Genomic DNA, 17047 nt, shown 5'->3' on the forward strand with positions numbered 1-17047 from the left:
CCACTTATACTGCTCCGTCCATTACCATGAGCCCGCCCTCCCCAATTAAGGTGCCACCGACCTCCTGTCATCACAGTGTACCTTCAAATGCCACAGTATTCCATCTATTCAAGGGACAATAGGAAGCTATAGGAAACAGGGACTATGTGTTGTAAAAACCAAGGACAGAACAGCCAGAGAGAGGAAAAAGCACCAGTATCAACCATGGCTTTATGGTATGATGTTGCGCCATAGTGCTCACTGTACTCCACTATATAACCCCTCCTCCCCCTCTCTCATTCCAGGAACGCCAATAAAACCTCAAACGTGTTCAAAGTGACACCTGGAAACAATTTCATTAGCCCTAACCATGAATCTGAGAGTAGATACTGTAAATGGAAAGATCCGCGGTGTAATGCTTCTCAAATTATACAGCATCAGGCAAAAATAGAGTGATCTATTTGTTCACATAGGAAGTCCGGTCTGAGAGAACGAGAGCAGCAAAGGCTACTAGTGCTCAGGTCAATAAAAAAAAGAACCTGATATTTGTTAAGCTTTTAACTGGCTTTTAGTCTTTATCTTCAAATGCTCATCACTTATGGACTCATCAGTGACCCTTCCACTAGTTATTGAGCTTTTCAACCCATGTTACTTCATCCTTACTCATCAAGACAGCTATATAAGTATGCCTTTCTCTCTCTCTCTCTCTCGCTCTCTCTCTCTCTCTCTCTCGGTCTCTCAATAAAGAGCTTTTTCTTGTAAAATTGCTTGTTTGTCTGTCTGTTGACATGTTGTAAAAGTTAACGTAACCCCTATCTATTTTTGTAGCCTTGTACACAAAGTCCATGAGATGGAGTAAGTCCTACGCAGAGAAACTGGTTGAATCTGCCGATAACCAGAAGCATAAGTTCACAAGCTGGGGGCCTCTGACATCATGATGATAACTGTGAGTCATGTAAAAAATCAGATGTGATGACAATGTCATAAAACCCTTGAGAATAAAATAGAGGGGGCTTTGTTGTTGACCTTGAAGTAAAGGCATTACATCACCACAGAAATTGGAATTAAACTTTGAGAATCATTCCACCACCTTTGGTTGAGTTACAGCTTACTGTGACAATTCAATTAATCTAAATAAAAATGTTAATAGGAAAGCAACCAATAAAAAAGTCACTAAATTACACTTAATATACACTCATTTGGTTCTCAGATATACTGTATCTGAATGTAGACCGGTATTTGTTTTCACACTTCTGTTGAGATCCCACGCTGATTAAAGAGGGGAACCTGACCTGAACCCCAAGTAGGAAGTTCATTGATGAAGTTTGTAAATATAATTTGTAGCCATGAGTAGTTTAGAGTAGTGATACTCTTTGACCCAATGTGCAAGGGGATGCTAGCGCATTAGATCTCGCCCAACTGTGACGTCAGTGTCATCCAACGCAGTTGTGAATTAGGCTACATTGTTTTTATACCATTAACAGTGAGACATGAAACGTCAGTTTATTGTTGATATTCACTCAAGAGTCATATGTGACTACCCTGCCCTCACAAGGACATATGCCTTACAAAATGCCCAAACAATACAATTCAAAAAGGGAGATAAAACATGTATGCCAAATTCAGATTGAATGGAATTATAAAATAATTAAATACTGTAAATTCAGTGTCTGGATGGCGTTGTAGAACAAGAATAGCCTTCAATTAATCATTTGCGTAAATTAATAATTTGCGTGTTGAAGGCTATTCTTGTTCTACAACTGTTCAACGGTTTTGTGTATGAAAGTTGTGTATGGATGCAATCCGACAATAGATTGGTCAATAAGTAACCATAAACTTCTCCACAAAAACAGGCGCTGGGGAAAATAATAGACACGTCCAAACTTCACGAGCTTTACCTTGGACTTCGGAATTTTATTGCCCCAGCTTTATAACCGACGTTGAGATAATATTTTACAGAAATTATCTTGCGCAGAACTTTATTTTGCACCATTTACACTTCAACAGTTTAGTGGGTAACGTGTTTACTGTCAATGTGATTTTGAATATAAACGGATTCACCACCTTCAAATCGGCAGGATGGTAAACTTAAAAACTTCAATGACAATTATTTGTTTATAATACAACATAACATTTCGTTGATGAACAAGTGTCGCAAATCTAGATACTTCAAACAACGATTTATTTCATAACATTTTTCCATCATTCTATTCACCTTTGACAGAATTCCATAGGTAAGGTGGTGTTGGGACTTTTGGGGCTTGCTGTCGTCATCATCTTGATAGCAGTGCCCACGGCAATATATCTGAACGGTGAGTGGTTCCACTTTCAGTTGCTTTCAGTGACCCGTTAAATTGTAGCCTACCATAACTGTAAAAAAAAAATAAAACATGTTCAGAATAAGTATTTTATTATTACAATAGAACATTGCATACACTGGACAATAATATTGTATTATTGTAACAGAACACTGCATAAATTAAACACTTTTACATAATCCATGTGCCATACAAACATGTAGACCTAGTCCTTTATTGCTTTAGAAATGTAGGACCTTGTTGCAATATCACATCTTCTATGCAGGTACCACATTTGTGTAGCCTACTAGCACATTTACCTCAGTTATAGCAGCTCTACAAACCCAGTCAAATGTGCATTGATCTTACATTGTTATCTGTTACAATCTTATAGTCCTCCTCCCATGATCCGTATCTATTTTTTATCAAGACCCTGTTTAATCATGTGTAAATGCATTGTAGTCTTATGAATCATTATAGTAGCCTATGACTTGCTGTCGTTTTCACTGATACATTCCTCCTAGTATAGAGTATAGTACAATACATAAGTGAATGCTAACTTTGAGCCCCATGTTTCAGAGGAAAAAGTGACGGCTCAGAGGACGTTCACTCTCAGTGATGTCTTCAATAGCTCCATCAGGGCCAGATCCTACAACATGCGCTGGATCTCAGGTAAAACACCCTAGAAGCCTAATCAATCAACTGTATGTAAATGAGTGGATGGCTGTTATGTTCAATCCAGTCAGTAATTGTGTGCCTGGAATGTATGACACAACACTCTAACCCTGGTAGGACGCACGTTTAGATATAAGCCAACAACACAATGTTCCCATTAAGAAATGATAAGAAACAATAAAGAACAATACTAGGCCTATGTACTGCATCTATTTAAATGGCACACTTTGGCTTTTTGTTAAATCATCAGTGCTAGGCAGAGACCCGAGTAGCAACACTGCTGATATTTCAACTTAAAGGTCAGTTAGTTCGTTATTATTAAACTCCTCTCTTCTTTCCCCTCCTCATAGACCATGAGTATCTGCATCAAAAAGACGGTTCAGTCTTCCTTCACAACCTGATTACAGGAAACAACTCAGAATTCCTGAGCAGCATCACATTTGTAAGATACCCCTCATGGGTGTGTGTGTGTGTGTGTGTGTGTGTCTGTCTGTCTGTCTGTCTGTCTGTCTGTCTGTCTGTCTGTCTGTCTGTCTGTCTGTCTGTCTGTGAGTGCATATTTGGAAGTAAGCATGGTGAAGGAAGGAGTGTTTTTGTCAGGTATAACACAGCTCCTTTTTTTGTTGAAAATAGGATCAAGTGGCTGCCTCTGATTATGTAGTGTCTGCTGATAAAAGATATGTTGCTTTCAAGAGCAATTGGACTAAGGTAATGGATTGTGCTATTTAATGATTTGTTGCTGTTGTGCTATCCTGCTGTGAAGTAGCTATGTGTGGCATGTCATTGTGGTGTGGTTGTTGTTGCAGAATCAGACTTATGTGCTCAAAGTAATTGCCCTGCAGGGATAAATAAAGTTTAAAAAGAAATACATCTAATTGAATTAATGTATTCATTAATGCATATAAGTAATTGATCTAATGATTCCTAATTATAATTTGCTTAATTTATTTCAACAGATATGGAGACACTCCTTCACAGCTTCATATTCTCTCTATGATTTGGCAGACTCGTAAGCCTCTTTCAACTGTTCTTGTCTGCAAATGTGTACTATACACACATCTTCAATATCCCTTTGACTTTGAGAATTACATATGCAGTGTAGAGAAAATAGGGAGTTTAATTTTATTCATGGGACTAGTGCAGGAAATGGTCACCAGTACTCAACAAATAGAGGAACTGAAGAGGGCCATAAAATGTATTGTTTACTGCAAATTATTCATAGGGACGCATTTACAGTGCATTCGGAAAATATTCAGACCCCTTCCCTTTTTCCACATTTTGTTACGTTACAGCCTTATTTTAAAATGGATTACATTTTAAAAAATCCTCATCAGGGCGGCAGGGTAGCCTAGTGGTTAGAGTGTTGGACTAGTTGGACTAGTAACCGGAAGGTTGCAAGTTCAAACCCCTGAGCTGACATGGTACAAATCTGTCGTTCTGCCCCTGAACAGGCAGTTAACCCACTGTTCCTAGGCCGTCATTGAAAATAAGAATTTGTTCTTAACTGACTTGCCTAGTTAAATAAAAGTTTAAAAAAATAATAAATAAAATAAATCTACACACAATAATGTTTAGAAATCTTAATTACAAATAAAAAAGAGAAATACCTTAAGTATTCAGAGCCTTTGCTGAGATTTGAAATTGAGCTCAGGTGCAAACTACACATTTTAGAATAAGCCTGTAACTGGGGGGGGGGGGGGGGGGGGTGAGAATGGCTGATTTAATTAGGGCCGATTTCATGTTTTCATAACAATCGGAAATCTGTATTTTTGGACACCGACTTTGACAAAAAAAATGTACACCTTTATTTAATCTTTATTTAACTAGGCAAGTCAGTTAAGAACACATTCTTATTTTCAATGAAGGCCTAGCTTCATTTAGCTGGCTCCTTCAGGGGCAGAAGACAGAATCTTGCAACCTTACAATTAACTAGTCCAACGCAATAACGACCTGCCTCTTGTTGCACTCCACAAGGATACTTACTGCCTGTTACGCGAATGCAGTAAGCCAAGGTAAGTTGCTATCTAGCATTAAACGTATCTTATAAAAAATAATCAATCGATCATAATCACTAGTTAACTACACATGGTTCATGATATTACTAGATATTATCTAGCGTGTCCTGCGTTGTGTATAATCTGACTGAGCATACAAGCATACAAGTATCTAAGTATCTGACTGAGCGGTGGTAGGCAGAAGCAGGTACGTAAACATTCATTCAAACAGCACTTTTGTGCATTTTGCCAGCAGCTCTTCATTGTGCGTCAAGCATTGCGCTGTTTATGACTTCAAGCCTATCAACTCCCGAGATGAGGCTGGTGTAACCGAAGTGAAATGGCTGGCTAGTTAGCGCGCTAATAGCGTTTCAAACGTCACTCGCTCTGAGACTTGCAGTGGTTGTTTCCCTTGCTCTGCATGGGTAACGCTGCTCCGAGGGTGGCTGTTGTCGTTGTGTTGCTGTTTCGAGCCCAGGGAGGAGCGAGGAGAGGGACGGAAGCTATACCGTTACACTGGGAATACTAAAGTTCCTATAAGAACTTCCAATAGTCAAAGATTAATGAAATACAAATGGTATAGAGGGAAATAGTCCTATAATTCCTATAATAACTACAACCTAAAACTTCTTACCTGGGAATATTGAAGACTCATGTTAAAAGGAACCACCAGCTTTCATATGTTCTCATGTTCTGAGCAAGGAACTTAAACTTTAGCTTTCTTACATGGCACATATTGCACTTTTACTTTCTTCTCCAACACTTTTATTTAAACCAAATTGAACATGCTTCATTATTTATTTGAGGCTAAATTGATTTTATTGATGTATTATATTAAGTTAAAATAAGTGTTATTTCAGTATTGTTGTAATTGTCATTATTACAAATAAATAAAAATCGTCCGATTAATCGGTATCGGCTTTTTTGGTCCTCCAATAATCGGTATCGGTGTTGAAAAATCATAATCGGTCGACCTCTAGCTGTAACGTAACAAAATGTAGAAAAAGTCAAGGGATCTGAATATTTTCCGAATGAACTGTATATGGTGTTTTGTCAAACTCAAAGACATTAATACTGTTAGTTTTTATTTAATCTCATTTTAGGACATTTCTCAGTACACCAGACATCCCTCACCGAGTCCATTTGTTTGCATGGGCGCCAATAGGGAACAAAATGGTAGGTTACAAGGACACTTTGAGAGAAACCATTGGACTTGTTGATATACTATGCTTCTCTGGTGGCTGACCCATTACACTCTTATGGGTCAGCCACCATATGCTGTCAATTCAACACGTCCTCCAAACACTCCTCATCAATAGGACTCACCCAACAATTCAACATGTACTTTTGTTTGTCTTCAGTTCAAAGCTGGAATGCTCAAAGATCGCATATTCATCACGCGCCAAATAAATAACTTATTGACAACATGTAATAGGTTACTGTTACTCTAAACATAATATTGCAGGTTACTTGGAAAACCAAAAGATATTCCTCACTAGTGTGCATATTACAGTGTTATACCTTTGTTTAAAGAGGAACTCGAGTCATTAAGACTTATCTCCATATCTTTGTTCCTCTCACATGCAGGCCTTTGTGTGGGAAAATGATGTCTATGTGAAGACCAGCCCTACTGCTAAGGCCATACAGGTGACCTCCAATGGAAAACACAACAACATTTTAAATGGCATCCCAGATTGGGTGTATGAGGGTAAGCATTACATACAAGAAGGCAGAAGTGAATCTTACATACCTCTTACTATAACTAGTAGATATTAGTCAGCACTGTGATGTGAATTGTGTAAAATGTGATTTATATAGTCCCTAGTGCACAAGTTTCTCTTTTGACAACACAGAAGTCTGTGAACAGTTTAAGCCACACAGGCAAACACAACACACAAAATAGATGTGCCATCCTGGTGTAGGCCTAACACTGTTTTTTGATTGTTTTGTTAGAGGAAATGTTCTCTTCTTACGAGGCAATGTGGTGGTCACCTGGAGGGAGGTATCTGGCCTATGCTGAGTTTAACGACACTCTGGTCCAAAACATAGAGTATTCTTGGTATGGGAAGGAACAGTATCCTGACACTGTCATTTTCCCCTATCCTAAGGTAAGATAACACTTAATGTATGTTTGATGTGTATCTAAAAACGTGTGCTGGAGTAGGTCATTATTGGCATGAGGTTCTGAGGCAGTTGATAAGGGAACTGGACTCTGGACCATAAGGCCTCTGGGTTAAAAACATGTTGTTTTATCACAACTCAGGGTACATTCAGGCCCTCCCCTGTCCCAATAAAATTATATTGGTCTGTGATTTCCCAATTCGGAAACCTCTCTTGATGACTGTGTATTTGAGTCATATACTCTGTATTTGCACATATTAATGCATAGATACTGTACATATAGTCATTATAAAACAAGGCATTACAAAATACATTTTAAAGATGTGCTTGCTTGTAAGAAAAAAAACCTATAAGACCCAAAGTTTGTTTTTATTTCATCGTAATTGTTTTGCATAAATGTATTTTTTTCTCCATCTTCTAGCCTGGTACTCCCAATCCAGTGGTGAAGCTGTTTGTGTATGATACTGTCAACATATCAAACATCACAGAAGTTGTTGTGCCAGCTTCAGTTGGTGCAGGGTAAGGAAACTCTGTAGTACACAATACATTATACAATGCTGTCATTTTTAAGAGTAGGAGAGAAATGCATTGCATTGGAATTTTAAAATCTATTTTAGGTGTAAGCTGTGAGACAAGTGGTGTTGTTTTTTTACAGTGATCACTATTTGGCCACAGTCACCTGGGTAACGGATGAACGCATCGCTGTCCAGTGGCAGAAGAGGAAACAGAACGAGCTCCGCTTTCAGATCTACGACTTCAGCATAGTCGGAAACACCTGGATCGAGAATGCGTTAGAGGTACGTCATAAACGCCCCCCACCCCACGTTTTCCCGCCGCCCTCCCCTCCTGTCCTCTCATCACCCTTACCTCAGAGAACTTGTTGGGGTCCTAATATGTCACACAGATCGGATCAGACTGTACGAATGACAAACAATACATTTCCTATTAAATTATAATAAACCATCAAATCATGTACTTTTTCTGTTGTGTTTTCAGAAACTTGACATGACAAGCAACACAGGTTGGATTGGACGGGTATGTACTTTATACGAACACAACAATAGGAACATGTTTACACTATCCCTGGGCCATAAAAACATCATTTACAAAGTAACAAGCATGGATTATTCCTGTAAATAAATACATTATCTTTGGTTTTTTTCTAGTTTTCACCTTCTAATCCTACATTATCGGCAGACAAAGACGGTTTTTACATTGTGATGAGTGACAATAACGGCTATAAACATATTCATCACGTAACAGGTGTAAGTACTAAGTAGTACACTTCTCTTCATGCGCCTTCTCAGTAACCCAGACATGGTTATGATACACACTTGATTTGTAATATTTGTATGGGGTCCTTGCAGGGCACAGCAACAGCTGTCACCTCGGGGACTTGGGAGGTCGTTGACATTTTAAAAGTGACGAGCAACACCATATACTATTCAAGCAACCAATATGGTCACAAGCCAGGAGGGAGAAACGTTTACAAGTAAGAATATCACTCTTTCGTTTTCATGCCTTCGTTCTGTCCTGCTCATTCAGTCATTTCCAACATGCATAATCGATGACTTACTCTCACTCTATATTTGCAGCCAATAGAATCATGTCAGTTGTTTGTGTTTGTGTCTCAGGACCACTCTCGGAGCCACTCCCCCCACCACCCAGTGCCTGACCTGTACCCTGAATGAGGACAGGTGTCAATACAACTCAGCTTACTTCAGCCATGATGCCTCTTTCTTCCGCATGGACTGCTCAGGTCCGTCAGCCACACAACATACACACACACACACACACACCCACACACACCCACACACACACACACACACACACACACACACACACACACACACTACACAACCCACTATCCCAACAGTGTTTGTGCAGTCAAGTCATTGCAATACTGGTGCTGTGACATCCCTAAACAAGATCCCAGCCGGGGTATTTACTTTAAAATGATATTTTCTGTAGTAGTAGTGCTTCTAGATCATTTGTTTGGACACACACTATATTAAATATGTGTTTGTCTCCACAGGTCCTGGACTACCTCTGTATACTCTCAGGGACAACAGGGATGCTGGTTCAGGTAGGCCAGTTACATTTACTAGTGTGCGATGGAAATAAATGATATAAGCCAAGCAACGTCACAGTGCATCTTCTCATCGCCCTGTTTAGAGATGCAGGTTCTTGAAGACAACATGGCTTTAGAAGGCCTTCTGTCTGAGATCCACATGCCCACCATGCGACGCGGCTTCATCAAGCAAGGGGAATTCAGTAAGGTTTTCGACTATTAAAGACTTCAATGTAATCTTTCAACTGATATTAAAACCATGGGACATCCCTCGCTCGATGTCCACTGATGGATGTTTCTGTTTCTCCCGACAGATCTTTGGTACCAGATGACCTTGCCTCCTGGATTTGATAAATCCAAGAAATACCCCTTACTTATTGATGTGTACGAATGTTAATTCATTAACCTCTGTGAATACATGATCTGCTTTATCTGATGATGAATTCCTGTAGTAATAAGGTGGGCCGGGAGTTAATCCTGACAACATGACTTGAGCAGGAAATACTCTTGGCCCTAGTTAAATTCAGAAGTCTGCAGTGTTTTCTGGTGAGCTCAAGTGGTCAGGGAAAACTCTTGGCCCTAGTTACATTCAAAAGTCTGCAGTGTTTTCTGGTGAGCTCAAGTGGTCAGGGAAAACTCTAACCATAAACGCTAACCATAAACGTTGGTCTTCCTCTTTTGTGTTCCAGGTATGCAGGGCCTTGCAGTCAGAAAGCAGACTACCGCTACAGGTTAGGCTGGGCTGCATACCTGGCGAGCACAGAGAAGGTCATCGTTGCCAGCTTCGATGGAAGGGGAAGTGGTTACCAAGGTGACAAGCTAATGCACTCCATCTACCGACGTCTGGGAACCTATGAAGTGGAAGATCAGATAACGGCCGCAAAGTAAGGTTGAACTGTGGTTGAACAGACTCAAACAGCTTGCTTTGTATTATACTGTGTCACACTGCAATAGTGACATTTTGATAACATGATTTAACACAATATATTTCTACATGGATATTTAGAGATTCCAAGGCTATTGTGGTTTGAGTTTTATGAGCAAAATAGCCTGGTGGACAGATCTTTATGTGCTTTATCCAAATCCTCTTCATCTCCACTTTCATGCTAAATGTTTCCTGTCTGGCAGGACAACGGATGTGACAGAGGTGTTGGTTAAAGAACATACAGATCTGACCACCAGGCTAGTGATGTGACTGATCAGACGTCACATGTGGTCAGCTGGAATGCAATATTACTTACCTCTCCCTTATCTCACGTCAGAGGGACAGTGATGACTCACTGACGAAGGACAGTAGAGATTAGAGTTAGACCACGGACCATCAGTGGGCATGATCCATTAGAACCCCTTTTAATTGACCATCACGTTTAAATTCATTTGTGTTTGTGATGGTGGTTCCCAATCACAGCAAGTCACTTTTCTCTTTCAGAGAATTCACCAATATGGGCTTTGTCGACAAAGGCAGAATAGCAATTTGGGGTTGGGTAAGTTAAAGCATAAGGTTTGAACATGTGATCAGTTGGAACCATCAAGTGCAACGGAATGAAATGCAGCATGTGTGCAATCATCTTGTGTGTGTGCCTTGAGTAATCTAATCTTATCTGAATTCATGGCCAAAATGATCAGCTGTCGTTGTGTTTTATAGTCCTATGGAGGTTATGTCACATCAATGGTTCTAGGAGCTGGGAGTGGAGTTTTCAAATGTGGAATGGCAGTTGCCCCAGTTTCCAAGTGGGATTATTATGGTATGCCATTCTGTTATTGATATGTTCTTAATATATTTACAATAATGTACAGGTTAGCTAAATATCTAATTGTAAATCATTGCAAATGATCCATAAAATGTCCCCGACGTTCAATATTTCAGATACAATCTACACAGAACGTTACATGAATCAACCTTCTGAAAATCTTGAATTCTACAAAGTAAGTGTACCAAAGCCAACGTTTTAAATGGCTATTTATCCACGTGATTTTATACTATATTTATTACCCAAACTGGTATTACTCTCCACGGAAACAACACCATGTGAACGTGTTTTACAGAACTCCACAGTGACAGCCAGAGCTAAGAACTTCAAATCAGTGCAATACCTTCTGGTCCATGGGACAGCAGATGGTGAGGCCTCCTCTAGTATTTCTGGAATGTTCTTTAAAAACACACCACCTGTGTAATTAACAACCGTGCAATGTTTAGAGTCTAGACTATTCATTTGACTTTGTAAACCCATAAACCCACTAAGCAACGTGCATACTTTTCCTGAGGCTTTACCATATCATGTGAGAATAGGAAAACACTGCACATCGGATGCTGTTACATTGTTATTTATATCTCTCTATTTGTTTCAGACAACGTCCATTTTCAGCAAGCTGCTCAGATCTCTGCAGCTCTGGTTGAGGAACAAGTGGACTTTGAGGCTATGGTAAATATTTAGATTTTTAGATTGATGAGTTATCTACACAATCAGTGGTTGTACAGCTTTATACCTCCATGAACCTGCTCCATGAAAGCACTTCTCCAATAAACACATGATCTGTGCTAATTCCTTCTTTCTATCACTTTACTACAGTGGTACACGGACAAGGACCATGGTCTTGATGGTTCAGCCAATCAGCATGTCTATACCCACATGAGTCACTTCCTCCAGAGGTGCTTCGCCTGATGCCATTCGAATGAATGATGCCCAACCTGATGCTTGCCGAACGATAACCAAACTGCTCCAAATTCATTTGGAATTCATTTGGACAGCAGGTAGCCTAGCGGTTAAGACCGTTTGGCCAGTTACCAAAAGGTTGCTGGTTTGAATCCCCGAGCCGGGTAGGTGAAAAAATATGCCAATGTGCCCTTGAGCAAGGCACTTAACCCTAATTGCTCGTGGAAGTAGTTCTGCATAAGAACGTCTACTAAATGATGTAAATCTAATTGAATGTTGTCCTATTTTTTGATCAATTGAGTTGTTTGAGCCAGTACCCAAACATACACTCCAAACGACTCTCCTCTCTCTATACAGTTATAAAACAATGACATCAGCAGGATTGATCTATCGTTGTTTGTTCTGAGCCTCACTGCGAGTTATGGGGTTACATTTGAAATGAAGGATGTGATTATATTGAAATACCAAAGAGCTTTGTGAGAACTGATCAGCCAGTGACTAAGCATGTCTGACTTGTATCCATTAAAGGGCCTTGATTTTATTTATGAGGTATCAACATGAATGTCCATACATTATATTGCTTTGTATTTTACATTGTACAAACATACTGTATGTTTTTATAAAGGGAATATTGGAAGACCATTGTACCTACAGTGTGTGTGTCTACTGTTTCAATAAAATTGTTTAAATCTAGATTGTGGATTCTTACTGTAGGGTATTGACAGTACATACAGTACAGTACACCTACTCATTCAAGGGTTTATTTAAATGTTTAACTATTTTCTACACTGTAGAATAGTAGTGAAGACAATCAAAACTATGAAATAACACCTTTGGAATCAGGTAGTAACCAAAACAGTGTTAAACAAATCAAAAAAAAAAGCACCCCCACACCATCACACCTCCTGCATGCTTCACGGTGGGAACCACACATGCAGAGATCATCCGTTCACCTACTCTGCGTCTCACAAAGACATGGTGGTTGGAACCAACAATTTAAATTTTGGACTTGCTCATGTTTCTTGGCCCAAGAAAGTCTCTTCTTATTATTGGTATCCTTTAGTAGTGGTTTCTTTGCAGCAATTTGACTGATTCACGCAGTCTCCTCTGAACAGTTGATGTTGAAATGTGTCTGTTATCTGAATTCTGTGAAGCATTTATTTCTGTGGCTGGTAACTCTAATGAACTTATCCTCTGCAGCAGAGGTAACTCTGTGTCTTCCTTTCCTGTGCCGGTCCTCATGAGAGCCAGTTTCATCATAGCGCTAGATGGTTTTTGTGACTGCACTTGAAAAAATGTTCACATTTCTTGACATTTTCCAGATTGACTGACCTTCATGTCTTAAAATAATGATGGACTGTTGTTTCTCTTTGCTTACTTGAGCTGTTCTAGCCATAATATGGACTTGGTCTTTTACCAAATAGGGTTATCTTCTGTATACCACCCCTACCGTGTCACAACACAACTGATTGGCTCAAACGCATTAAGAAGGAAAGAAATTCCACAAATTCACTTTTAACAAGGCACACCTGTTAATTGAAATGCATGGTTGAGAGAATGCCAAGAGTGTGCAAAACTGTCATCAAGGCAAAGGGTGGCTACTTTGAAGAATTTTAAGTATAAAATATACTTCGATTTTTTTAAACACTTTTTGTTGGTTACTACATGATTCTACATGTCTTATTTCATAGTTTTGATGTCTTCACTATTATTCTACAATGTAAAAAATTGTAAAAATAAAGAAAAACCCTCGAATGAGTAGGTGTGTCCAAACTTTTGACTGGTACTGTATAAACACCCCAAAAATATTTTCCACCTCTGATTCTATCATAGTTAATAAAATCCACAAACACTGACTCAGCTTCCCATTTACAGTAAACACACACACACACACACACACACACACACACACACACACACACACACACACACACACACACACACACACACTATTTGACAGGATGTCATCTTGTTTGATTTCTACACCTAAGTGACAGCTGTTTTCTCGCATGGATAATGCCACATCTTCCATTTTAAACAGACGTTTCATTGCGAGTTAATCCAATGCAACCAAACGGGGCCCTATGTGTAATGGATCGAGAGTAACAAATGGGTGTAACAGAGTGGGAGAGTGGGAGGATTGGGCCACCGGAGCAGACCTGGCCTCATGGCCATGCTATATAAGACCCCCACAGCCAGTCAGGTCAGCAAGATACAACCACAAGGAACCAGGACTGAAGAAGAGGATCTCACTCTCTCTCAAACACACATTTCTTCTCATCTACCCGCATATTAACAGGAACAGGTGAGTTTCTTGCATCCAGGATACGTCTTAATTGATTTAGGAAAATCTGTTTCAAAACTGTATGAGTTTTTCCATTGTGAACAAAACCTTTGATTTTGTCAATGGATGTATGATTGATACGGAGCCTTTTGCTTGTCAATGTAAAATGGACATGACTGTCTTCAGCTAAGTTACTCAATTGTAGTTCTGTCTGCAGGTCACAATGTTTGGCATCCACTCCCTGGCTGGTGTTCTCCTCCTGGTCATCGTACAGAGCAGTTGGCAAGTTCCTTTGCAAGAGGCTGAGGACAACTCAAGGTTCAGCTCAAAAATTGTATATTTTCCATGGGGGGGGGGGGGGGGGGATCACAATTTTCCATGGGATATTTTCAGAACATATCAGAGAAAAAAATGTACAGTATCAACGTAGAGTACAGACGGAATGACTAGTGTTTAACACATCATGTACATGTATCCAACAGCAACTGTTACTCATAATTAGACTATAATGAGGCATCTATCAGCATAATTTCAGCATGAAAGATTATTCTTCTCCTGTAGCTTAGAGACAGCAGACTCACTATTGGAGGATTTGAGGGGCGTGCCTAACATGAAGAGACAATCCGAGGGAACCTTCTCTAACTACTACAGTAAATACCAGGAAGAAAGGATGGCTCGGGACTTTCTTCAATGGCTTATGAACTCCAAGAGGAGTGGGTGAGTGTTTCATCAGAGTAATATTATATATTTCTAGGCTCATTACTGATATTATACTGTGGGGTCGAGAAATAATAAGCTATTTATCATAATGAGAACAAGAACAGTTCTGTTTTTTTTTATTAAACTTTTAATGTGATGAATACGGTATATCTTGAGATGAACAATCAAAGATTTGGATGGAGAAATTACAGATGTAAACTTCATCCCAAAAACACATGTCTAAAGCACCATGTATATTATGGCATTGTTTATACATACAGAGAAAGGATAGTACTGAGCAACATGTTCATATACACAGTCTTTCCAAGTCAAACAAAGTAACATGACGTCCTTAACACTACTCATCACTTTGAAACTAATACCACCCATCCATTTTCATTATCAACTTATCCTCAACTTGTGTATTAATACATACACTTAAAATACAATATTTGAATGTTTTACCAGCAAAGTTAGTGAAACACAGTTATAAGAACTCAGAGGCCATTTTTAGCTGAGCCAGAATGATTTCACAGTACTATCATTGGTTTAGTGGAGTTTCGTGTCCGTCACACCATTTCCTCTCTACCTCCATCTAGTGCTCCATCCAAACGCCATGCCGATGGGACCTACACCAGCGACGTGAGCACCTACCTACAGGACCAGGCGGCCAAGGACTTTGTTTCCTGGCTCAAATCAGGACCGGCCAGACGAGAGTAGGCTTCCCTTCACCCTACAGTACCAACCTCTTGTGTGTCATGTCTAACGCGAGAAGAAGAGAGAGAGAAAAGATAATCAACTACTTAGCTAATTGATCCATTGCCACACCGTCGCTTTCTGATTTCTTAAGGCCTGTGTTGACATTTCATGTGGTCGTGCCCAATAAATCCCATGAAACTATGCTCTACATTTATTGATATTTGCCCCTCGGATGACTGTGTTGACTGGGTTGGAAGAGAGCATGTTACACAGTTACTGTGTGCACAAACACCTGTTCAGGGAGCCAAGGTGTCCTCTAATGCACAATGAATGACTACAGCTACAGATCACTACTTCATAAATCATCCAATAGTCATAAGGCGCAACTAGAAAAGGGTACATTTCCTGAAGAAAATGTGTTCGGCCGACTAAAAGTTGAACCCAACCTAGTTGGTAATCATGTACAGAAGTATTGTGTGTGGAAGCGTTGAGTGTGGAAGTGTTTTGTGTGGAAGTATTGTGTGTGCAAGTATTGTGCGTGGTAGTATTGTGTGTGGAAGTATTGTCTTTGGAACCACTGACAAAGGTGTGTTATCTTGTGTGCTGTACCTAGATCTGCAGAGGAGAGCATGAATGGCCCAATGAGCAGAAGACATGTAGATGGGAGCTTCACCAGCGACGTGAACAAGGTCCTAGACAGCTTGGCTGCCAAAGAGTATTTACTCTGGGTCATGACCTCCAAACCCTCAGGGAAAAGGTAAACATCAGAACACAACCAGAAGCTGTATGAAATGGGACCCTACTGCCTTTATAGTGCACTAGGGCTCTGATTGAAACGAGTGAATTTGGTGCCATTTTGATCCATAATTTATTGCTGTCACACTCTTTTTCTCTGTATCTCACTCTCACACACTAACTGTGTACGGTGTCACAGTTTGATCATTTTGTTTATTGTTTATTTCAGTAACAAACGTCAAGAAGATCATTGAAAGAAGACAAACACTTCCTTGATCAAGAGAAACTTGGATACTGTGCTACAAATGATAAGCCTTGACAAAAACTAAAAGCCATACTAAAAAGCCATACTGCTTAGCATTGTTGTAACGTTGATACAATGTTGGAAATACTTACATTGTTTACTCTACATTATGTGATAAAAAAAACAGATAATGTATTCTTCCTTAACTTTGTGGTGCATTTATGCATCAAGTTGTCAAATTATACAAATATTTTTCTATAAATTAACATTATTTTCTATATTTGTAATGTTGAAAAAAAGGGAACATGGTAAAAACTCAGATATAATGTGCAAAATTATCTGGTAACATTTGTGTGAATTAGGTTTTTTATTCTATATGTATCAAAACCTGCTCTGCAAAATTAAACTCTTTCATTGTGTTTGCTGTACTCTTTTTGACTAGCCATGCATCCATACCAATGGAATCCCAAACTATTTCACTTCATGGTGCTGACATTCAACTGTTGTGCCAATGATCGTAGTTTATGTACTAGACTAGAGTTGAGAAGCTGTGGTTTTGCGTCTCAAAGAAGCTCTGTCCATGGTTCTGAAACCG

The 17047-nt window shown here is 39.5% G+C and overlaps 2 protein-coding genes across 2 annotated transcripts; both read left to right on the plus strand.

Annotated features, from left to right (window-relative positions):
- The first annotated feature begins 1850 nt into the window (after positions 1 to 1850).
- Positions 1851 to 12484, plus strand: LOC110527424 (dipeptidyl peptidase 4). The gene is made up of 25 exons (XM_036982854.2): positions 1851 to 2061; positions 2204 to 2291; positions 2856 to 2948; positions 3302 to 3393; positions 3585 to 3659; positions 3908 to 3960; positions 6049 to 6121; positions 6533 to 6653; positions 6899 to 7053; positions 7488 to 7585; positions 7722 to 7863; positions 8063 to 8101; positions 8233 to 8331; positions 8434 to 8558; positions 8701 to 8825; positions 9102 to 9152; positions 9242 to 9340; positions 9452 to 9521; positions 9827 to 10021; positions 10567 to 10621; positions 10783 to 10882; positions 11005 to 11063; positions 11184 to 11256; positions 11487 to 11560; positions 11708 to 12484. The coding sequence occupies exons 1-25, from the start codon at positions 2059 to 2061 to the stop codon at positions 11798 to 11800; spliced, it is 2250 nt and encodes a 749-aa protein (XP_036838749.2). The 5' UTR covers positions 1851 to 2058; the 3' UTR covers positions 11801 to 12484.
- Positions 12485 to 14036: 1552 nt separating this feature from the next.
- gcg2 (glucagon II) lies at positions 14037 to 16871 on the plus strand. The gene is given in 8 exon segments (NM_001124700.1): positions 14037 to 14096; positions 14293 to 14350; positions 14353 to 14363; positions 14365 to 14393; positions 14637 to 14792; positions 15374 to 15490; positions 16087 to 16230; positions 16438 to 16871. Coding segments are annotated over 7 exon segments (534 nt in total). The 5' UTR covers positions 14037 to 14096; positions 14293 to 14298; the 3' UTR covers positions 16463 to 16871.
- The last annotated feature ends 176 nt before the right edge of the window (positions 16872 to 17047 follow it).

Source organism: Oncorhynchus mykiss, chromosome 7 (assembly GCF_057628025.1).
Source record: "Oncorhynchus mykiss isolate SJ-2025 chromosome 7, ASM5762802v1, whole genome shotgun sequence".
NCBI classification, from domain to species: domain Eukaryota; kingdom Metazoa; phylum Chordata; class Actinopteri; order Salmoniformes; family Salmonidae; genus Oncorhynchus; species Oncorhynchus mykiss.